Genomic DNA, 24,425 nt, shown 5'->3' on the forward strand with positions numbered 1-24,425 from the left:
GCACTGTTGTTATGTTTGCATGCAGGAGGTGAACCTTGTCTTAGTTTACCAGGTCAAGGAAATTTTACTTCCCGTATGCCTGCTATATTTAGCAAAGGCAATTGTGGAAAAAATATATTTTTGGCACACTGATTACAGTTCTACTGCTTATAATTGACCATTTAGTTGTCCATGCGATTTTTTTTTTTTAACAGATATGTTTTCCTCATTCTAACCTAGAAAAAAAATTAAGGGTTCAATTGGGGAGTATCTATCTTTTTCATAGAAGACATGTTTTTTTCAAACCTTTAGCTATTGATTCATATTTTACCTTCTGTCTGAATTTTCCCTTCTACTTCCCATTCTCGTAGCTAAATCCTTCTTTACCATCAAGGTCAATTTTGGGGCACCTCCTTTGAGGTCTTCTCTGAACCAAAGGGTTTCTGTCATAACACTTCTAGTGTATCCTCATGGTCTGTTCATTGTTTTCCCTGCCTGGTTAGAGCACTCCAGAAAGATAAGAACCATGGCTTTCATCTCTTTATCTCCAGTGCCTAGCATAAAATAGGCATTCAGTGGTAGGTCTAGAATGAATAATGCTATTCAGAGCTGCTATTTCTATACTATGTTATTTATAAGTTTTCAAATTCATTGTTTATGGACTCAAATTATACTTTATGATGTTATCTGAAAGACCATTAAAATATTCATCTTGTCAGAGTTAAATTTATCTTTGTTCTCTCAGAATAGTCTTAAAGCTATTTAACCTTATGTCCTCAAATTCCTCATCTATAAAATGAGAATTTTAATACCTAAATGACACACGAGGGTATTATAAAAATTATAGGAAGTAAACTTGAAAGAAAATTGAAAAGGAGAAAAAGTATATTTCTGTATAATGGCTAATGAATTTGAAAGATAAGCTTCATTTTCCAGAAGTGGGAAAATGATTGTTTTTTAAAATTTTTAAAAAATTTCGTCTTCCCCATGTTTCATATGAAGAGTCCCACTAATGTGTGTAGGCTCATAGAAGACCACTCTGCCCTCCCAATTCCTGTACCCAGTTCTTGAAATTTCTTTAATCAGGTATTAAAATTTTTACTCCTACTTAGACATAAAAGCACAAATGATAAATTCTGAAGGGAATAGTTAGTGTAAATAAAAAAGGGTAAAATCATGAGCCTTTTTCTTAGAGTGAGGTTGGATGAGGAAGGTGTAAGATGGCTCAAGGAGAGGGAGGGAGAATAGGAAGGAACACGAGACGGGTTTACAGAAAACAAACTTTGCTTAGGGAATGGTTTGCTTACTTGTGGACTCAGCTGTAGGCACTATTGACCTTTTGTGTTGAAAGCCTTAAGCAATCTGTCCTGTAACACATGACCTGTCCAGAAACCCTCTGGGGTCTGGGAAGGGAGGTACAGTGGAGTGGAGTTAGTAGGTCTTTTCTCCTGACATCTCTCCCTGCAACTTTAGTAGCCAAATCATTTCAAAGGAATCTTTTCCTTTGCTCTACATTAAGAGACTTTTCTAGTTTCTTCTAGACCACATAGGAATATTAGCTACAATAGAATTTTCTAAAACTGTATATATATTTTTTTCCTGATCTAAAATTCAGGTGCCAGGCTGTATCATAATCAGAGGCAAATAAAAACATGAACAAAAAATTTTTAAAAGAATCTTCTTTGTTAAGAAAACTGATTTTTTTTTTTTTTTTTTTTTTTTTATTCATTTGAGACACAGAGATACAGAAAGAGAGAGCATGAGCAGGGAGAGAGGCAGAGGGAGAGGGAGAAGCAGGCTCCCCGCTGAGCAGGAAGCCGGATGCGGGGCTCGATCCCAGGACGCTGGGATCATGACCTGAGCCGAAGGCAGACGCTTAACCATCTGAGCCACCCAGGCACCCCAAGAAAACTGATTCTTTATACCAAAAGGCTCATCGCTTTGGCATTATAAACCATAGAATAAACATCTCTGGGAACTGTGTTTTTCCCCATTCAGAATCCTGCTCCAGAGCATTTCTTTGTGAAATCCCAAACTTGGTTTTTGTCATCGCAGGGATACCTGTTTAGGCAGTGCTGGAGCATAGTTTCAGGGTCTTCCTCAGTTGACCTTGACTTTGCTTCTGAACTTCCTCTCACCACTTGCCCATTCCTTGTATAAAGTCAGGAGAAGCCACGGCAGAATTGAAATTGTGGATGTGGGGGTAAAAAGCCATGTGAAAATAGTACAGCTTATTTGGTAATAGTATGTCATGCAATCATGAGACCTTTATTTTGACAGGTGTTTACCTCAAAATATTGCATTAAATCAGGATCCCTAATTACAGGGAAGAAGAAAAAGGCAGAGCGTGACTATAATAGAACAGGGGAGGCCCGGGAGAGATGATTATAGATGATAATAGACATTAGTGAAGGTCCATAAGAAACATTCTCCCTGGGTGATTGCCAACTGGCTTTGATTGAATAGATCTTAAACTGAGTTTGCAGGAATGTTTCCAAGTGTACAGACTGTATTGTGGGAATTGGCAAGCTCTTGACAAAGTGGGTGAGGTCCTAATTGTTAACTCTCAAGATGGGCATTTTTGGTTAACAGCTCTTCACTTGTATTTTTCCTATGTTTGGTACAGGGCAGAATGTAGGTTATAATGTATGTAGGAGAGGACACCTCTGTCTAAGGAGAAGTTTAGACAGTGAAGTCTTTTTTTCCCCAATAGAAAGCAACATTATTAAGGGGGTTAGTTCTGAGAAATTCTGTTGTGGTATATTTTCTTCTGTTGTTTTATTACCACAGAAACTGCATTCTGCCATAATTACTACAAGGGTGTGTCAGTCACAGAATACCTTCAGTGGACCACCAACCCGCAATTACATCTGATACGACTGTTGATTTGACACCACAAGGGGTTTCAATATAATGTGCACAGGCATACTCTCTAAAGACTTTGGTCCAAATAATTTCTCAGATTATAACATATATTGGATTTTAATTGTTCATGGTAATTGGAGTTCCTGAAGAGTGAATGAATGAATGTCATTTCTAACAAGTCAATCCTGTGTACCCTGGAAAATAGAGGACTTCACACTGAGGTAAAATTAAAGTCATTTAGGATCTGAAATGTCTTTATCTTCTATAAATAAGTGCAAACAGATTCAATTACTGACACGTAATATCCCTAATTAAGAATTTGTGAATCAAATACTTCTTAGTAACAGTAACTGACTGGAGAATTGTAGGTAATTAGGAAAAGTGCTCATATAAGCAAAGAGCTTTGGTGTTAAAAGAGACCTCAGAAATTCTTGGGTCAAAAAAAACAAAAACAAAAAAACAAAACAGAAAAACCCCTTGGGTCAAACCCTGTCATTTCACAGGTGAGAATATTGAAGCCATAAAAGGTTATATGACTTACTCAAGGATCAGAAGGATAGGAATAGAACATCAGGCTCCCAACTGTCTATCCATATCAAATTATTACCTCCTGGGTTTTTTCCTCTAGTCCAGAATTCTATGAAAATGACCAAAGCAAAAGCTAATTAAGGAACCACATAATCTGAATGAGATCCTTGAAGATGTTACCCATGTTTAGTCATATTTAATCCCCTAGTATGTAGCATAATCCCTCATACTTATCAGGTAGTCAGTACATGTTTCATTAAAGCAGTAATTTTGTTCTTAGTAAAAAAGTAATTTCTTTAAAAATATTTAATGCTGCCATGAGTGTTTGATGTGTATGGTGCTATTACTCGGGATATTTCCTTTGTGATTACTTAAGATTAAAATCACCAAGGATAGGAGAACATCCATTAGTTGTCCGCCAGGATTAGAAAAATGAATTTCTATATTTTGGACCTCTGTCAAACCTGGTTTACTTTTTGGGTTATATAGCCTCTCCCCAGATAGGATTTCTTCCAAGAGTGGTAGATCCTGTTCTTTCCAGATTTTGTAATAAGTAACCACTTGGGATTTGGCCTACCTACATTCAGATTGATTTTTGCTTGCTAATTTTTTTTTCTTTCATCAAAAGTATTCTTCTCTTTCCTTCAACCAGAAACATATATTTATTAAATTTTGATTCAGGATTACATCACGTACAATATCTTACCTCGTAAGACTTTAGAGAAAAAGCCTTAAGACATGAAAAACTAGAGCATTCCCTTCCCTGCTAGAGAAATCCAGGAACCCCACAGAATACATTTTTTGGATAATAAGAAAAATGTTCTGCAAAGTATCGTTCTGCTATTATATTCATCTCACATATAAGTGTAGAAATACAACTTATGGCTTTTTAGTGGGTTTTCTGTTAGTGTACATTTCACAACTTTTAGGGGTTTTTTTTTTTTTTTGAGTTTTGACACTTCTTTCTGACAGAATCTCAGTGATGTAGTAAACACAATCTTGTGTGCATTCAAAAAGCCATCAAATATAATTGAGGCTTTTGTTATAAGTTTTGATGATGTGATGCAATTATAAACCCTTATAAATTGAAAATAAATTTCAAAGATTCTAGACCAAGATACAAGTTTTTTTAAAGTTATTTGTAATTCTAAGCCTATGACAGCCACTTAACTACAAATGAACTAGATTAGGAATATGAATTTTATATAGTCCTTTGAAAAACCTCAGGAGTTTATGCACTGGACAAAAGTTAATCCTATTCTCTTTTGACTAACAAATGATAAAAGCACTAGGCTATGTTTTTGTTCTTCTGTATATGTGCGTGAATATTTTGGAATTCATTGTGATGACCATTTGGTATAACCCTATGCCATTATGCTTGGCAAATTTTCAAGTTGTTCACTGGTGGAAAAATGCACATCTTACTTGTCATAAAGAAGCAGTTAATGATGAAAGAATGTGTATACTTGCATGAAAACACTAGCACATTTGAGATAAGGAAATGGACTCTCTGAATGTAGTATTTCTTGTTCAGGTGAAAGTTATACGGGAGTCTGTCTTACTTGTGGCTTAGCAAACTTGTCTAAATATAAGGAGGCTGGTGGGATTATTACCCGGCTAGGTATTTCTATTTTAATAACACAAGAACAGCCAACAAAAAAAATTTAGAAGTGAGAAAATTGGGAATAATCAAAAAGCAGTATTGTGGAAAAAATAGAAAACAGTTATTTTTAGCAATCATCATGTGTTTTCAGACATGTTAATTCTTTGATCCTTGTATTACCCTAGTGAGGCATGTGTGGCAGATCTTGTCATCATTCTTGTTTTACCATGGAGATTTGCCTAAGGTTATACAGTTCTTTTATAGCAGAGCTGGAAATAGAATGAGCTCTCCCAATGCCACCTCCCTACTGTATGGTAGTGATTTTCTATGTTTTCCAAGAACTAGCACTGATGTATATTTAACTGATAACAATGGTTACAGTATGGTGGCAGCTAGGATCACAGATCCTTACCAAAGGTCAATTTCAGACAGGGTCTTTGTCCTGCTTCTCTCCTTTTCCAGTCCTTTGGTTCTATTGCACGTACTCACAAAGCCTGTCAGAATAATTCCAGAAATAGTGCTTGGTACAAGCTATTCATCATCCATCCATCCATCTGGTCAGTAAACTAATTTGTATATTTGCCTAGATTCCCATAATCCATGGCTACCCCGTATGTCGTCTTCCCCCACATACCCAGACTCTACATTTCTGACAGTGAGAGAGGACTAGGTAAAGTGACGGTTGCTCGGGCCATTACCCATGTGTGATAAATTGCTTAGTAATCTCCACAGCACCTTCATGCATATGTTGAAAGTGTTTAGGGCATTGTAACTTGGGAAAATTTCCAATCTTTCATAAATAACCATTAATCTGTCCCTTTTAAATTCAGCTTTCCACATCTGTTTCAAATTGTTCAGTGCTATTCCAGGAGTGCATTAAAGCTCCAATCCAGGTGGTATTAAGGGGATAAATGAGCCACAGGGAAAAGACACTCTGTATTTTTCTTAAAGCAGTTCTTTCTCCTTTTTGCAAAGTTGGGAGCCCAGCAATTTACGATTAAGATTTTTGGAGGATATCCTCTGTCATTTTAAGCCATCCTTGTCTATGAGTTTTAAAAAAGCAGTTTCAGCTCTGCCATGGCAGCATACATTAATGTTTTTCTCTGTTCAGGTAGATTGTAAATATCATTTCTACCAGCAAACTTAATGTAGTTTTAATTCATTATGGTTCTCTGTGGATTCTTATTGGGGGAAGATGAAAAATAGTTATAATCTAAGGTCAGTTAGAAATAAGGAAGTGTCTGAATATTTGTGATGTTCAGGAATTTCAGAGAAAGTTAGCAATAATTTTAATTTGATACATTTTTCTAAAGCAACTTGCTTTTCAGAACAGAAGGCATCATTATTTTATGAATTATTATTTAATATTATTTTGCTTTGTACCTGCTCTACTTTAGCCAATGAAAATTATAAAGGTGCATCTTTTCTTACCATAACTTATTTTCTCAGAAACTTTCCAAAGAAAATATTTTCATAAGAATGAATCAGCCTTTACTGTTAGATTTACAAAAGTCTCCTCACATAATATAGAGAATGCCCTGTAGAATAAATGCACATAAAGATAGTACTGTGTGGTACATCAGATGACATGTAACTATGAAAGAGGAGTGTTTTCAAATTGACCTTGAAGATGTTAAGGGACTCACAAGAACAAATATTAGACGGGGGATAACTAACAAAGAAGATTTCCCATCTCTGGCATTTGTAAGGGGCATAAAAGGAACGACACGTTGATTATCTGGCCCAGAATACAATGCCCACGCAGGAATGCAAAGAAGAAAATTCAGGTGCATGCCTCTCATCAAAGTTAGTAAAAATTTCATAGATGGATCATCACATAAAGTGCACAAAATCATTGGCTTTGCAAATGGCTTATTTCCTAGCTACAGTCTGCTGTTCTGTCCACGCATAGGGGATTGACAGGTGCTCCACCCATTAGCATTAAGGAATTATCAATGTACATCCCACACACTTCCACCAGGGAAGCAAAGACACTCCTCTTACACATTACTTTGTTTTTTAATCTTCCAAATGTTGTAGGACGCTTATTACCTTAATAAGTGGAAAATCATTGAATACAGCGCATATTCCCCCTCCCCCCCAGCTAAAACTGACATCTCATAGGAGTTAGTGAGGAAATGCAGTTTTATTCATCTGTTAAGATATGTTATCTCTCACCTCTGTCATCTAAGGGATGCCTAAGACCATTAAAGAAATGTAACCTGCACTGCTAAGGCATTTTATTAAGGAAAAAACAATTCAGAATGACCTTGGTAGTCTGTTTAGTGAAAATTTCCCTCTCCTGAGAAAACTCCAGTAGTGTTCTTGAAATGCAGGGAAAAAGAACAAAATGGTTTTTGATACAGTAACCATACATCCTGGTTTACCCCTAACAGTCCCAATTTATACCTGTTGTCCTGGCATAGTTGTTAATCACTACCCTTCCCTCTCAAAAGATCCTGGTTTGGACAGAAAATTGCATGTTTACCCTAGTTTTAGGACATTTCTTATATGACCATGCCCCTGCCTCTACTGTCTAGGACAGTTACAGTTCCCATTCACGCCTTTCAGGCAGAACCCTTGGTTCTATAAAGGAAGAATGACAAAAAAGGTGGGCCGGTCCATGCACCCTCAGAAGTTATAAAATTCATTAATGTGTCTCCTACTCTTGCATTCTTTGTGTTCTCACCTCATTTCTCTCTATTTTGTGCATTACCTTCTTCAGCACACCGCTTGCTTATATAAAATGTCAAGCAGTGCCACTATAAGAATATTTTCATATATAGAAACAGTTTAATGCTTCTCAGTGCTCGACTGTGTGAAAACAAAGTGTGGTATATTTTCTTCTTTTCAGTTAAGAGGAACTTAAGGTCATGCTCCTCACTGACATGGGACTATCAGATCGAGAAATACCTCAAATTACAAACATTTCTGAAACACTTACTATGCATTTGGCATTCTCTCGTAAAAACTGACCTTGTCCCAGATTCGAAGAATTCAGTCTAGTAAAGGAGAAGACCGTGTAGAGCAATAATGACCTCCATGTGGCAGTGAACTACTAACAGTCTGGGAAGGTGCCGGAGGAGGACAGGGCGAGATTAAATCTGCACCCGCAGAGTGAGGACATTTTTATAGAAGAGATGACAGAGTAGGAATGTGCAAACCCAGCTTTGGGGGAGGAATGAGTGAAAGTGTCAGTCCGTATGAGGGACCCCGTGTCAGTTTTGTTCTAGGGAAATAGGTGCCATTGTATTGGCCAACATGCATTGTCAATGAAACATCACTGCTGCTCTTAAACTCTGCTTTCCAAAGATGAAGATCATGTGTTCTTTTTTCTGACGAATGTGAATTGACAGTTCACCATTCTTAGAATAGCTGTAATCTTCCAACTTGTTGATTTATCTTCAACTATAGTTTTGAAAGACCGTCATAGAGCTCTCTCTCTGGCCTCTCCCCTGCAAAATAGACTTATTTCCTTTAGTGTGCTCTCAGAGGTCTGATTTTACTTCTTAAAAACGATCACCCTTCTCTTTTCCTCTTCTGAGCCTCCTTTGGTGTATGGCTCCAGCCCACATTCCTGTATATGTTGTACTTGAGTAGCATTACAGTGCATCCCGTACAGAGGTCTGGCTAGGCGTACAGTCCCCAAATCATACTTATTTACTTGTACCTCAGTGTCATGCTTAAAATAAATAAAGCACTCAGAATACGCAGTTGAATGAGAGTAACACTTCATTCCAACCTTATAGCTGTTGTGTTCTCATCACCCTCTAGTCTGGTACATCCTTCCTGCCTCCTGGTTACACTAATTCCTGTAAGCTCTGTCTTTTATCTTCTTCTGTCTACATTTTCTTCCATGATAGTCTTGCTCCATTGACTTTAAGTTTCCCCTCTGTGTAATTGCCATCTACATCCAGATTATCTGTTTGGGTGCCTTATGTAATCACCTCCATCCTTGACTTTCCTCTAGTCTTTAACTCCCATGGTCTTCTCTTCCTCACCCACTCCCCAGGTAAGCCCCATGGACTCTAGTGCCATAATGTTTCTAGTCCCGCTTTCTCCTCCCCCTTACCGTGATACAGTTCTCTAATGATATTCTCACCTACCAAGCCACGCCCATCTACAGGCCAGCTTGCATGCTGATGTCAGTTTACTTCTTTTAAAGCACATAACCGCGTCACTGAAACTCCCTCACCAATGATAAATTCATGTCTCAGTCAAACTGGTTCCCTGCCACCTTTTAGCTCCACGTCCCTCTGTCCTCCTTTAGGAGTCCAATGCTTGTGTAGAGAGGCAGTATCCAGCTCTGAAGTTAGAACATACGAATTTGAATTCTGGTTATGTCACTGCTGGCTCTGTGATCATGGGGTGGTCATTCTCCTCACCTATAAAATGGGGATAATAACTGGGCCTACTTCAAAGGACCACTGTAAGGATTATGAAATGCTCAGAGTGGTGTGTAGCCTACAGTAAGGGTGCACTAAGTGTAAGCCATTATTAGACTCTGCCTGTGTTTCCTATGCACAACCTGTATTTTTATACCCCAATTCCTTTCTCATGCTTTATTTTGTTTTCAGAATGTTCTCCTCCATTTCCATCTCTGTGTGTTCACATCCCACACATTTTATATTCATGTGCCCCCCACTCTTCCATGTAGCTTTCAGGCAAACCCCTAATACTGAAAATATCTTTCCAATTTCCATAGCCTCTCCTCTGCACCTAACAGTATTTAGCCCTTTCCACCTTGTGTTAAAAGTATGTGTGTATGTATCTTTGCTCTGAGAAGATAGGGGGAAACAGGAATGATTTACGAATTTTTGCGTTTTCCTAAGTGCCTAACCAAATTAATATTGATACTGTATTTGTTGAATAAATGAATGAGTATTCCACTTGTTCATTTACCTTTTCCCTGATACGCAAGTGCGATACAGTTTTAGAACCTTGGCCAAATGAACATCTTCTCTTTGCTTGGTTATTTGTTTTCCCTCTGTCCTAACCCCACCCTTCCTCTTCTCTTTTCTATCCTTTTTCCCTTTCTCTGACCCTTCCCCCTTTCCTGCTACACCTCCCCTCTCTCTTTCCCATGCCCCTCTCACCTCTTCCCCCCCTTTTTTTCTTCTCTTCTTCCTCCTCCTCATCCTTTAATTCTGGATTCTCACTTTATAAAACCTTCTCCACAAACTCACAGCCAAGCGCCATGGGCACAAAAGGATACTGTTTCAAGAGGGAAATATTTGCTGATCTTTTTTTTTTTTTTTTTTTTTTGGTTACTTTTGTCAAAAATAAGCGAGCATGTAATATCCAGTCATAATGCTATTTACTCAGCTACTGAGAAGAAGCAATTGTTGAATAGCAAAAATAAGCCCAATTTTTGGACAAGAAGAAGTCATCTCATAAGAACTTTTTAATTACATGTTCTGATTGTTGCAGTGTGTTTTGAGTATAGTTTGTCTTTCTGCAAAAGGGAAACAATTGCAGGGTTAGTGTCTTGAGATTTTGTGTGTGTGTGTGTGTGTGAAGTAAAACAGAATGTTACATTGTTTCGGGTGTGCAGCATAGTGATTTGACAGGTCTGTATGTTCTGTGCTCACCACGAGTGTAGCTCCTATCTGTCACCAGATAACACTATTATAATACCATTGACTATATTCCCTCTGCTCTACCTTTTATTCTGGTGACTTATTCATTCCATAACTGGAAGCTTGTATCTCCCACTCCCTGTTACCCCTTTAGCCCATCCCCTCAACTCTCTTCCTTCTGGGAATGACCAGTTTGTTCTCTGTATTTATGGGTCTGTTTCTGCTTTTTGTTTGTTTTTTTCATTTGTTTTTTTAGATTCTGCATATAAGTGAAATCATATGGTATTTGTCTTTCTCTGTATGACTTATTTCATTTAGCATAATACCCTCTAGACCCATCCATGCTGTCACAGATGGCAAGATCTCATCCATTTTTATGCCTGAGTAACATTTCATTGTATGCATACACCACATCTTCTTTATCCATTCATCTATCAGTGGACGCTTGGGTTGCTTCCATATCTTGGCTATTGTAAAATAACGCTGCAGTAAACATAGGGGTGCATGTATCTTTTTGAATTAGTGTTTTTGTTTTCTTTGCATAAATACCAGTAGTAGAATAACTGTTACTTGTATTTTTTAATGTTTTGAGGAACCTCAATACTGTTTTCCACAGTGGCTGTACCAATTTACATTTTTTTTTTTTAAAGAATTTGATCAAAGGTCTCTAAGAATAAATTCTTAAGTATTTTTGTGACCATTTGGTGTTTAGGTTTTCCTTATTCCGCTAATTCCTTCCCCCTCTTCTCATTTGCAGTGTCATTTTAACTTATAATACTTTCCTTCAACATCTTATCTGTCTTCTTCTCTTGATCAGTACCCTGTCCTTTCTCCTAAATCTGAAAACCACCTAAAACATCATATCATGTTGTTTTTAATTTCCACAAGTCTTAAAATGTCTCCTGTCTTGTTGGAGGAATGTTCTTATGATTTCTGTTAAAGATACCAATAGTAACCATCTAAATCACATTTCTAATTGTGAGCCTGCACAAAACCAATGTATTTAATTGTATTAGTGAATATAAAATAGATCAAATATGCTATTATCTCTGTATTGGAGTGAGGGATGTAAAGTTAACAAGATTGAATGGTAGTTTGGGAAGTCAAACTTGAATTCTTATTTTATAATTATCATCTGAAACAACATGTAAAGTTTAATAATTTTAAAACCTCTTTGCTTCTGCTTTTTTCCCTGAGCCATAGTAAATTAATGCTTAGGACTGGACAAAACATGTAATTCTGGGGAATCCTGAAAAACAACACCATGTACACAGCATTATGAGATTATCATTTGTGGTAAATGGGTTCTCAAAACTGGTATTATTTTTTTCCCTAATTTAGGGTAGAAATTTAGCATCTGGAGAGGTTGGATTTTTTCCAAGTGATGCTGTCAAGCCTTGCCCATGTGTAAGTATGAGTATTTTCTTTCCATTTTTTCCTGGTTTTGATGCTGTAATTAATTGTGTAAGAATGTATAAAGGATATGGTCTTGTCACTCAATGTTATTAATATTTTCTGGAGGGATCATATTATTTCAGGTTTGAATATATGGTCAATGTTATTATAAGCCTAAAATCCTCATGATTCCATTGTCAGAAAATATTTTTAATTGGTATATGCAAGGAGAAAATCCAACTTAGTAGCTACGTTTACAAAAATAAATTGTCTACAAGGTGTTAGAAGGAATAAATCAAAGCTATAGATTAGATGCATTTTCCCCTTTTCCCATGGAGGTGAGAATGGTAGGCTCTAATCTATTCCTAGTCATTTTGGGTTATAGAGAGATGTTATGTTTCCACTAGTGTGTTTGAAAGCATAATAGCATGAAGTCCACAAAATCTTCAATCAAATCTCTAAATACATTTTTCTGTGCTTTAGTTTGTCGTTACTGTTTATTTAATGTCATAATGGCATTTTCTGAAAACATCAAGCACATTAGATAGATACAAGGAGAATGAATGAGCATTTACTCAAACATTATTATGGATGAATATAACATAAAATGTGCTTTCTGGTGTTTTATTAGATTTATAAATTTCTGTTTAAGGTGACATTATTTTTTTGTAAGTTGATATTTAGGGTTGATTTTTCTATGAAACTCTTGAAGTTCTTGATTGGAAGTATATGAAAATTCCTTTATTAATATAATGGAGTTTATGGTTAAAAAAAACTCCTTAAATTATCTTGCTTGCTATATTTCAGTCCTTCCTAGATTTACAAACTGGACATCCTTTTTAATATTATAAATGTCTGCCATCCTTGATTTCAGAATGTAGTCTGTAAATTAATTTACTGTACTCATTCCAGCTTCATTAATTTCAAAAGCAAAGGGAATCAAAAACAATTTGCTATTCTATTGGTTCTGTGATCTAATGTCACATGTTCTTATCTAATAATCTTAGGAAACTGTTGAACTTTGATACCACTCTTATTTAATTATGTAAGCAAAATGAATTTTTAGTTAGTTTTCTGTCATTTGTATGAACAAGATTCAAGCTTCCTATGCTTAAAACAATGATATTTATATGTAGGCAGGAAGCAGGAGATTATACATTCCAATATTAAGATGTTTGGGAACCAAAAGACATCAAATCAAGAATATTAAACATTTCATATATCAAGTTCTGTTATCTTTTTACAGCCTCTTGAAGTTTTATTTTAGGAAAATTCTGGCACCTGGCAGGTATCTAATACACTTTGTTGTGTGAATGAACAAAGGGGTGAAAAAGCAAGAGAAAATTCCTAGCTGAACCTACATAATTAACAATAGTAGATACTAATTATATCAGCTTATAGTGAATGGTATTTGGTGACTCAGTTACTAGAAGGAAAAACATGTTCAGAATTTTAAGCTGGTAAGGAGTTAAAGGAGTTAAAAATAATTATGGGTAGGAATACTAACTAAATATGATTGTTTTATAGTGCAAAGTTAATAGTTATTAAAATTTTAGTGCTTAATAAAATTGTAGATTCATTTGTTGGTTTAGGGTAAGTTAAGTAGGTGGAGAGATTGGAGGGGAGGATATGTTGAAGGAGTTTGGAAGATGGTATCTCTTTTGACTCTGGGACATATTGTTTATCAGGGGTCCATGAGTAGTGCGGAATATTCCATTCTGAGCTCAAAGGTTATTCTCCAGTATATGCTGTGCCAGATAGAAAGTTAGAACTGAGAAAATGCAAGAGGAATATAAATGAGACCATTTCATCCCTGGTAATATAGTAACTGGGAACAAAACCTGGAGCTACAGCACAGTGCAGACTTGGGTAACGCTTTGTGACTCCCGAAGTCTTCAGTGGGTGAACAAGAAGAAAACAGTTCCACAGAAGATATGTCTATCTTCATCTTGGATCTGGGTTGGGAAGAAAAAAGAAAGCAGTCTCCCGTAAGAATTCCTAACTTTAGATCCAAAAACCACCCAGGCGTAGGGCTGAAATTCATACCAGCTCTGTGACTGAAATAATTCTAAGCTAGAAACAGTTTAAAATGATTCCACATTGATTGTGTTTCCAGTACAAATACAGATTGTCTCTGGATTGGAGCCTCATTGCACACAGTCCTTAAGAGGATTTCTACAGATAAAGTCCTAGGGAGTATAAGTTCACAATATGGGATCATCACATTCAGGATTAAACAAACCATCTTAAGCAAAGTTCAGCAGAAAAAATAAAATTCAAAATTAGATACACAAAGACAGCAGATACTGTAATTATCAGGTACCAAGGTCAAATTTTTATATTTAATATGGTTGAAGAAATAAAAAAGAATAAAAGTCTAAGAAGAGAAAAGCCACTCTCCAAATTTCTTGGATATATTTCACAAAGAATCAGGCAGAGTAAGTGAAATGAAAACCTTAATGGAAACATTAAATGACATATTAGACACAGTTGGGTAGAAAATTGGAAGACAAATCTGAAGAAACTTCTCAGTGAGTAGTCCAGAGAGATTAAGAAATGGAAATCTAACAGAGAATGGAGCAATAAAGTTCAAATGCATGTTATTGAAGGAGAGAATAGAGATAGTGTAGAAAAGCAATTTTCAAATAAATAACGGCAGAGAATTTTCCAGAACTTATGGTAAAACTGAAAAGTCAAGAAGAGTATATGAAATTAATCAACACCCACACACATTTTAGTTCATTTCAATGGCAGAACATCAAAAACAAGGAGGAAATATTAAAACCAACCTTAAGGAGAATATGGATTACCTATAAAGAGTTGATGATTTGACTCATAGCTAACAACAGCAGTAATGGAGGCAACAAAAGTTTTCACTTCTGGTGGTTGTCAAGTAGCCCCTATTGGATCAAGCTTCCCACAGAAAACAACCACAAGCTCTGGGCGAGATATTAAAGCAATAACAAAAACAATCTGAAGGCATTGGCTAAGAGATGAGTTGACACTCGGTAAAAGGGGATGACACTAGGTTAGTTTCCTGGTTTTGCAGCTGGCTTGAGGACAGATACTAGGTTGCACCATACAGGGTAGATAAAGTTCAGATAGAAACTTCACAGTGTCACTAGCTTGAAGAAGCGGAACGTGGAGTTGGAAGGAAATCTTAGAAAGGAAGGTGTCAGAGAGGGAGGAACCTCGAGTTCTGTGTATAAACTTTGCCTCAGTTTGGCTGCATGGTGCAGACTTTGTCCCAAAGTGGTTCAGTTTAGGCTCAAAGAACAAAACTGAGAATTCATCTGCTTCTCCCCATAGGGGTGATAGTTTGCAGTTGGAGTTCAACCAAGTTAACTGCCTACTTTAAGAAAAATCACACTCTTTCTAGAAGCATCACAGAATTCAGAGCTTCTACAGCATATTATTCAAATTGTCCAAGATACTATCCAAAACTACTCAATATGTAAAGGAGGAAAACACAAACTATACTCAAAAGAAAAAGCAATCAAAGGAGAACAACCCTGAGAGGTCCCAAATGATGTAATAAGCAGGGAAAGATTTTTAAAGTAGCTATTATAACTATGCTCAAGGACATAAAGGAAAGTATATTCATAATGAATGCACATAATGAATGCAACAGAGAAATAGTAACTATTAAAAAGAACCAAATGGAGATTCCATATTGTGAAACTTTAATATTTCAAGCAATAAGAATGATATGTTCAAAGCTTTGAAAGGAAATTAGTCAACTTACAAATCTATCTTTCCTCCGTAGGGATGAAGTAATGACATTTCTAGCCATGGGGTGCCTGGGTGGCTCAGTTGTTAAGCATCTGCCTTCGGCTCAGGTCATGATCCCAGGGTCCTGGGATTGAGCCCCACATCGGGCTCCCTGCTCAGCGGGGAGTCTGCTTCTCCCTCTCCCACTCCCCCTGCTTGTGTTTCCTCTCTCACTATCTCTCTCTCTGTCAAATAAATAAAATCTTTTTAAAAAAATTTTTAAAAAATGACATTTCTAGCCAAACAAACACAAACTAACTTACCTCTACCTGTTCCCTCTAACTTGTATAAGATGTACTTCAGGAAGAAGCACATATCTTATATATATTATTTTACATGCATGCTCTATATCCAGTAAAATATTTTTTAAAACTGTATGACTACAGCCAAAGTTTAACAATATAAACAGCCTGTGATGAAGGTAGAAAAAGGCATTAGGGAGAAATGATCAAAGTTGAGAATATATTCAAAGATAGGAAAGTATCCAGAAGAAAAGTATCTATTGTTTTATATAAGAAAAGGGCCAAAAAAGAAGTGCGGAGGGCCTGTGACAGATGGAGAAAGATAGGATCCCACCCTCAGTATAGGGATTAGTGCTGAGAAGATAGTCCTGGCACTTCACACATCAGAATACATTCACCAAAGAGTGAGAAAGCTCTAGAAGGACATCAGGGTGAAACAGACTGGGATATTGGTTCTGCTTTAGAATGTTCTATCACCCTTCATTTTCGTGGATCTTCAGCTTTCCCAAGCCAAAGGAATCCATAGAATATGTTGAAGTTCTTTTTCCTTCTCTGTCCCATCTTTGTTTTGTTGGTTTTGTTGTGTTGTGTTTGCTTTTTTTGTTTCGGCTCTCTAGGGAGAAGGGTTGATTGAGGAATAAGCATGCATTTAGAGAATACGAAGAGGGAGAAGGAAGGAGGCAATATTTTTCCATCAGATTTCAGAAGCCACGTATATCTTCTAAAGAGAAATCATTGAAGATTGATTACTATTTGTGAAAACAAAATGGTATAGGAAAATATTTGCAGGATTTGAATGGGTGTAATATACTCTACATATTATTTTCTGTGTATCAGGATTTTACATGGTGGTGAAATTAGATGTGTGATCCATAGGATAAAAATATTTAAATACTAATAACTTTGGAGATGCTCTGACCAGAAAGATAATTTTGTTATATATAACTATTAACCTGGAAGGTCAAAATAGTAACAGCCCATTATGAAAACTGACGTAGCTAAGAGACATATTTACATTGATCAGAGCTCTATTACAAATTACGGGTAACAGAGATTCATGAAAAATTTCTAAATACAAAACAAACTATCCATACTCCTTGTCTTTTCTTAGGAATTTATAAACTTTGTTCCCCTCTAATAGTATGGATTTAGTTATTCTTGGAATATTAGTGTACCTTCTTTGGCTTTGTCCATCTTGTAGTTATAATCAGCAACTAGAAGTTTTCTTCTTCTTCTTTCTTTATTTGCATAGCAAATGTAACATTTTTCTCTTTTGCAAAGCTCCATAGGAGAAAAGGGAAAAATGAGTATTTCCCATGACTTTTCATCAATAAAAAGTTTGCCAGTTAGTAGACTTCAAAATCAGAGGTTAGAATTTGTGATATAAAATAAGAGTCTATATCCAGTATATATTGTTTATTTTGCCTGTTTTCTGGGAAAGCAAAGTGCTATTTGGTTTTCCTAACATTTTCACTTAATTTTCTGTGATAGGATTAAACTGCCTTGATAATAAATACCAAAAGCTTCCAATTCATATTTTTCCTGTTATCTCTCCTCTTGGAGGTACAGTGGTGGTTAAAATGAATGAAAGAATGAATTAAAGTGAAATGAATTATTTTCTACTTATCTGACATATACTATGATTCACTCTGTATAAAATTGCCAATGGATGGTTCCAGGACTGTGCTATTTAGGGTTTTATAGAGCTGAGTCAGCTAAACTGAATTAATGATTGATTCCTAAAAGCTTCCCTTAAGTAAACTTAATCTATTTTTTGGCTTTTTATATCCTAGGTGCCCAAACCAGTAGATTATTCTTGCCAACCCTGGTAAGTATTAAAAATGTTTATGTAGCTAAGTTGAAATACCATAACCTTAGCTCCAGGATGCCTTAAATGTGGGGGTAGTAAACCACCTTCCATTTCTATTTATCCTGGCTAAAGTTGTTTTCAAATACGACAAAACACCGTAATGAATTTATATATCACTGACCTTTCCATAACTTCATCAGAGTGGTGTGTGTGTGTGTGTGTGTGTGTATGCATGCACACACTTGACTGTAAATTCAAAGTTTGTAACAGCCACAGAAAGGAATGGGACATAGGCAAATATGTATCTTATATTTTGGAAGAGTAGATTTCATGAAACAAAGAAAAAAATATATGATTATGTTGTTTAAAACTAAAAATTAGCCCAGAAAGGATAGTAGATCCTAAACTGTAATATGAGAGGAGCAAGATGTATCCATGTCTAACATTTTGGGTTTACATGGAGCCCACTTACCACTTAGAGGCTAGCATTACCACTAATAGAAACAAGGAAGCAAAGGGAATAGTGATTATTAGTTTTTAGACATGATGAGTTTAAGGGGGAAGTGAGTGATATCTTCAACTGGAAAAAATCTATTTAAGATCCAGGATAGTTATCATCATCATATGGTAATAACTAATATATACCAAGCACTTACTATGTGCTTAGTATTTTACATGTTTTATTTCATTTTGTTTTCAACATCTCTATGAGGAACATTGTTATTATCTTTACAGATGAGGAAACAAAGGTTAAGGCCATGCAAGTAGTAAGTAGTAGAACCAGGATTCCAAGTTATGCCATCTGTACATTGCCATATTGCCTCTCAAAGTACAAAATGTGGGCTTATTTACTTATTTATATTTGTTTCCCTGAATTTTATGTTTGGCTCCTTTTAAAATGACTGCATCTGTTTTATTTTCTGGATATAAAGTATATTTGCATACAAATTAGATATCAGTATATGTATATAAAGGAGATATTCTGAGAGTATATAGTACTAGTTCAGTTTGCAGGTGTAGATAGAACACCTGAGCTGTCTGATATTTTTAAAGTGTTCTTGGAGCGCCTGGGTGGCTCAGTTGGTTAAGCATCTGCCTTCAGCTCAGGTTATGATCCCAGGGTTCTGGGATCAAGTCCTGCTTCGGGCTCCTTGTTCAGTGGGGAATCTGCTTCTCCCTCTCCCTCTGCCTGCTGCAACCCTTCCTGTGTGCTCTTTCTCTCTCTCTGACAAATAAATAAATAAAATCTTTAAAAAATTTTTAAAAATAAAGTATTCTGATTATTTTCTATTATATAACCAAAGCATAGAAAACGCCCAGTTGTTACAGGACAACACTGTCCAAAGTATGGAATTCTTCCCATCAGCCCTCTTTCTCTCTGCAACCATCATGTCTGCCCTCAGTAGCTATTACCTGCTTTCTCTGACTTCCCTGAGCTTGCTAAAGAAATTATAGCAGGCTTTGGTAGAACTGGGAAGCTTTGCTACATTTTTACTTAGTTTAAGATGAATTTGAGGTCAGAACCACATGGAATTAAAAATCATGATCCTGGGCGCCTGGGTGGCTCAGTTGGTTAAGCAACTGCTTTCGGCTCAGGTCATGATCCTAGAGTCCCTGGATCAAGTCCCGCATCGGGCTCCCTGCTCGGCAGGGAGTCTGCTTCTCCCTCTGACCCTCCCCCGTCTCATGCTCTCTCTCTCTCATTCTCTCTGTCTCAAATAAATAAATAAAATCTTTAAAAAAAAAAAAATCATGATCCTGACAGGAATTAAATTTGGAGAATAGAGCTGATAGCATGGATAATCAAAGGGAACACCACCAGGAGCTGATAAAATCAGGAGAGTGTGGTGATTAGCTTCCTTCTCTTTTCTTTTACTATTTTGCACATAACTAGGCATAATAGTTACAAGGGTAATGATTTTAGAGATAAATACTAATGCCACAAACTACATGGATTTTATTAAATAAACATATACCTGGGAACCATTCAGGGCACAGGAGCTGAGTTTTTGAACACTTTGTTTTAAGATGCACCCTTGCATATATGTAAAATTCTATTGAAAATATGACTTAGAATAGTATTATTCCTAATGATAAAAAAAAAAAAATCAAGGTGTTCAGATAAGGAAAGAGTCTTGAAGATAGGAACAAATAAAGATATTTCATAGTAAAATTTTTAAATTACTTTTTTTCTTTTTCTTGAGCAACTTAGTTTATTCACACTAAACAGACAGTTTCATGGGAAATGCTTTCTGCTAGGGGACAAAATGGTCAAGTATATCATAAATGGAAACTTCAATTTTGGAAATACTACACTGTTTAGAGAAAATGATGCTGAATGATGACATGTTGTTCTCAAGTCATCGAGAAGTTGGATATCCACCAATTGCATTGTCTATTCATTACATCTCCATTTAAAAACAAGTTATTCTCACTAGGTAAACTTTGTCTCTTGAGTAGAATCAAGGTGATTATCTTCATTTGCCTGGGTATAGAATTCTAGGTGAGAAATTATTTTGCATCTCGGATTTTAAGGCATTGCTCTATTGTCTTCTAACTTCCAGCTCAATGCCATTCTGATTCCTTCCTTCCTTTCTTCCTCCTCCTTCTTCCTTCCTTCCTTCCTTCCTTCCTTCCTACCTTCCTTCCTTCCTTCCTTCTCCCTCCCTCCTTCCCTCCCTCCTTCCTTCCTTCCTTCCTAAGAGAATAAATCTACACCTTTATTTATTTACTTTTCAGTAAGTTTAAATCCTTGAGGGGTACAGCATCACACAGATTCTGTGGCCAATGGCTTTAGCAGGAAGTTTGCTTTGGAATTTGGCACGAACCATGCCACTGTTTCCATGAACATGAGTTACTCTTCCCCAGATTACTCTGGTTTTGTTCAGTTTGCCACCAAGAGTCACTGTGTTGTTCTTTGTTTTGTACACATAAGCACATCTCTGCCTAGGTAGAATTCAGTTTCATCTTGAGCATAAACACCTTCAATTTTAAGAAGAGCTGTGTCTCCCTCTGGTTCTGGAGACCCTACTTATAGACTGCAAAAATGGCCTTGGACCACAGCCTTCCAGACATATTTCTTGATTTAGGAGTCCTCTTCCCAGCAGGCCTCCATATGTTCCAAGATGGTGGAAAGAGGCCGTTCTGACTTCTGATTCTTTGTATGTAATTTGATTGTGAGGGGGAGGGGGAGCACACACCCTGCAGGCAGGGATGAGGCATGGGGCTTAAAACTGGGGAACTATCTGAAAATCCGTATGAAGAACAGGATGCAGATGCCAAGATTCCTACGCCATTCTACAAGTAGTGAGACAACTTACTTTTCCCTACCCTAGCAGGAGAAGTAGAATTAGAAGGTGTATTATGTGGAAAAATTGCGGCATGTAGGGCTTACACTTAGAGCAATGCCAGCAGAGATTGAGGGAGATGCTATTCTGCAGAGTAGTCAAATTAAGGAAAGTCTACATACTGACTGATGACAATCCCCAGTTCCTTTGTGTAGCTCAGTTCCAATACTGTGACAGCTGGGTCTCATACACACAGACTATCCTCATTGCATCCAAACAGAAATCTGGAAGATTTTTCTCTAAAGGAACTGAACAGACTCAGTAAAAAAAAATCCTAAAATCCTACCATTTGGGTATTATCCAGCCCCATGAATCACATTCTTGCCAAATGATTATGTTCCTACCCAGTGAGTCTGCTTTGGTGCTCCCCACCCCCACAGAGATGCCTCTCTCCTAAATATAAACAGACAACAAAGAGTAACCAGGCATTTGAGAAAAGCCTTGAACTAGAGAACAAATAGAATAAATGGGGAAAAGAAATGAGGAAAATACAGACATTAGAATGAGCAGAAGAAAGATTTATTTTTAAAGCCTTTAATTTATATTCTCAGAATTAAGAGATGACAATATACCCATGGAAGTGAGCTGGTTGTTTTATAAAAGGAAAATCAGAGAACAAGAAAGAGCTCTTAAATTATGTATTAAGTAGTGGAGTTGGAAAATAAAGTTGGGCAAATCCTCCAGAAAATCAAATCATTTGATAATATGGGACAAAAGGTAGGGAAATTAGACAGTTGATCCAGGAGGTATAGCATTTGTTTAGTGGGAACTCCAGAAAGAGAAAACTGAGAGTAGCAATTATCAAGGAAATAAGACAAAAATTTCCTAGAACTAAAGGACATATGGCTCCAAATTAAAGATGCTACTGAGAGCCCAGGACAATATTGAACTAAAACGTATAGCATATAACTGGAAGGCACATTATCATGAAATTTTGCAATATGGAGAAAACAGAGTCTGAAAGATTCCAGGGAGAAAAAGAAATCAGATCACATACAAAGAATCGGAATGGCACTCAATCGCAAGTGAGAAGACAATAGGACAATGCCTCAAAATTTGAGAAAGTAATTTCTCACCTAGAATTTTATATCCAGGCAAATTCTGAATTAAGTATCAAGTAAAATAAAAATATTTTTTCTGGATGGGATGCTTTCTGAGTATTACAACCCATGTATCCATTTATAGGAAGCTGAAGGATGAGCTAATAAACCAATAAAGAGGGAGATACAGATTCCAGGAAATGAGAGCAAAGGGATGTCCCAGGACTATAATAATTCAGCAGGCTTAGAGAGCAAGTAGTATTGAACAGACCAAGAGTGTGGAGGGCTCAGAAGAAATGAATGTCTCTGTAGAAAAAATGGACAGGTTCAGTATATGGTGTTGAGAAGTGTATTATTGAGGTGTTTATCATTCTCTTGGGAGACTTTGGAGAGAATTTGTAGGACAAGTTTGAGCAAATAAAAACTTGGGGAATTGTTTTTCTGGATGTCAGATGTTCTTTGACTATGAAAACATGACAAAACTGGGCCAGATGATGGCTTGGCTTTGTAGAGGTTACATAAACAAGAGTGAGGAGAAGACCATGAAGAAATGAGCATGAATGGAGAAGAAATGATTTTCCTTCCTGACACCTAAAATTGATAAATTAAGAAATTGTAGTTTGATTAGATTATTTAGAAATATGCAAGCATAGATAAAAAATAGATAAAATGCTTGAAATGGAACTTGGGATAGAAAGCTGATCAGATGGGGTAATGCTGCTTTTTTTCATTATTATTACAGCACGAGTTGACTTTTAGAAACTATGTTCATGTGTTACTTTGATAAAAATGTATATACTATCTACTAATTGTGGTAAGTGCCATGGGAGAGATTAGGATACTGTAATAAGAATAACGGAGGGAAGTGTGAGATGCAGGACAACATTCTTCAGATGGGATGGTCAGAGAAGGTCACTCTAAGCTTGAGTGATGAGAAGGAATGTGTGTGGATTGGGTGAGTGTTTCCAGGCAATAACAGTCTATGGGAAGACTCGTAAGATCAAAAAGAGGCTGGTGAATTCCTGAACCTGAAAGAAGGCTGGAGACTAGTGAGAGATAAGATGGAAGAGTAATCAAAACATACTAGGCAACTACTAGTTCATGGGTTATCATAAGTGCTTTTATCCTAAGGTACTACCTGCATAAAATGCCCTTAGCTCTCCTTCTATACTTGGTGGAAATCTCACATATCCTCCTTCAACAAACTTTTGTATTTTAAATAAACATTTAATATAAATTAAAGGTGGGTGTTTAAACTGAGTTACCCCAGTCTATGTGTGAATCAGAGTTTTCCTGAATACTAATTCATGAAGTTTTGAAAGAGAGCCAATCTAAACATAAAATTTTTCCCTTTAACTTTTATCGCCCCAAATCTCCACTGTATTTTGCCAATAAATGTAAAATGTGTATTTGATGTGAAAGGGTTCCTAAGGAGTATTTTACCATTGGATTTGGGCCTTTTATTATTACTGTTGTTATGGAATTTGGGTATGTTTAAAGTGAAGATAGTTTAGGAAGAATTCTATTACTGAAAATATCTACCTTAAATTTTAGCCCCTACTAAGTTCTTAAGAAAATTGGTTATCAAAGTTGTGGATCATAAGAATTCACCTTATATCCCCCCAAATAATTATTTAAAAATAATTTAAATTGTTACTGGAATTCTCTTAAAAAGATGCTCCAAGTAGGTTTCATTTCACAGTATGCATAGAAAAGGTGAAATTTTAGAGGGTCTGTATGTGTATACATGTGTGTATGTGTGTGTGTCCTATACATGATAGTCCCTCTCTTACAAGTCTTTTTCCTTCTTGTTCTTAAACTCCGTATTAGGCTCTCTCTAACTCAATACCTACTCACTCCTTTCTTTGTCCCATTTATTTATTTGATAAATATTTACTGGGTGCTTACTGTGCATTAGGCACTATTCACCATTGCTAGCTTTGTAGAGCATTTGTTTTTCACTTATCAAAGGACTTTTTTCTGCACTATTTTTTGAAGTAATGTAATTAGTATCGAAGTAAAAACAGCTCAGATCTGCCACTAAACTAAAATCTTGACAGAGACTTATTTTTAGCTTCAGTTCTGTTTCAGGTATATTACTCAAATTTTCTGTGTCATTGTTTCTTTCAGGTATGCTGGAGCAATGGAAAGATTGCAGGCAGAGACTGAACTTATTAATAGGGTAAATAGTACTTACCTTGTGAGGCACAGGACCAAAGAGTCAGGAGAATATGCAATTAGCATTAAGTAAGTAGGACAAGTACTT

The 24,425-nt window shown here is 36.4% G+C and overlaps 1 protein-coding gene across 1 annotated transcript in view; it reads left to right on the plus strand.

The window, feature by feature from the left end:
- Nucleotides 1-24,425, plus strand: part of VAV3 (vav guanine nucleotide exchange factor 3) — a 357,055-nt gene that overhangs the window by 304,706 nt on the left and 27,924 nt on the right. Inside the window, exons 21-23 of the mRNA XM_035017895.1 lie at nucleotides 11,896-11,961; nucleotides 17,756-17,790; nucleotides 24,290-24,406. Of these exons, the coding sequence (XP_034873786.1) occupies nucleotides 11,896-11,961; nucleotides 17,756-17,790; nucleotides 24,290-24,406 (218 nt within the window). The remainder of the gene's footprint in view (nucleotides 1-11,895; nucleotides 11,962-17,755; nucleotides 17,791-24,289; nucleotides 24,407-24,425) is intronic.

Source organism: Mirounga leonina, unplaced genomic scaffold (genome assembly GCF_011800145.1).
Source record: "Mirounga leonina isolate KUSES-001 unplaced genomic scaffold, KU_Mleo_1.0 Mir_173, whole genome shotgun sequence".
In the NCBI taxonomy this organism is placed as follows: Eukaryota; Metazoa; Chordata; class Mammalia; order Carnivora; family Phocidae; genus Mirounga; species Mirounga leonina.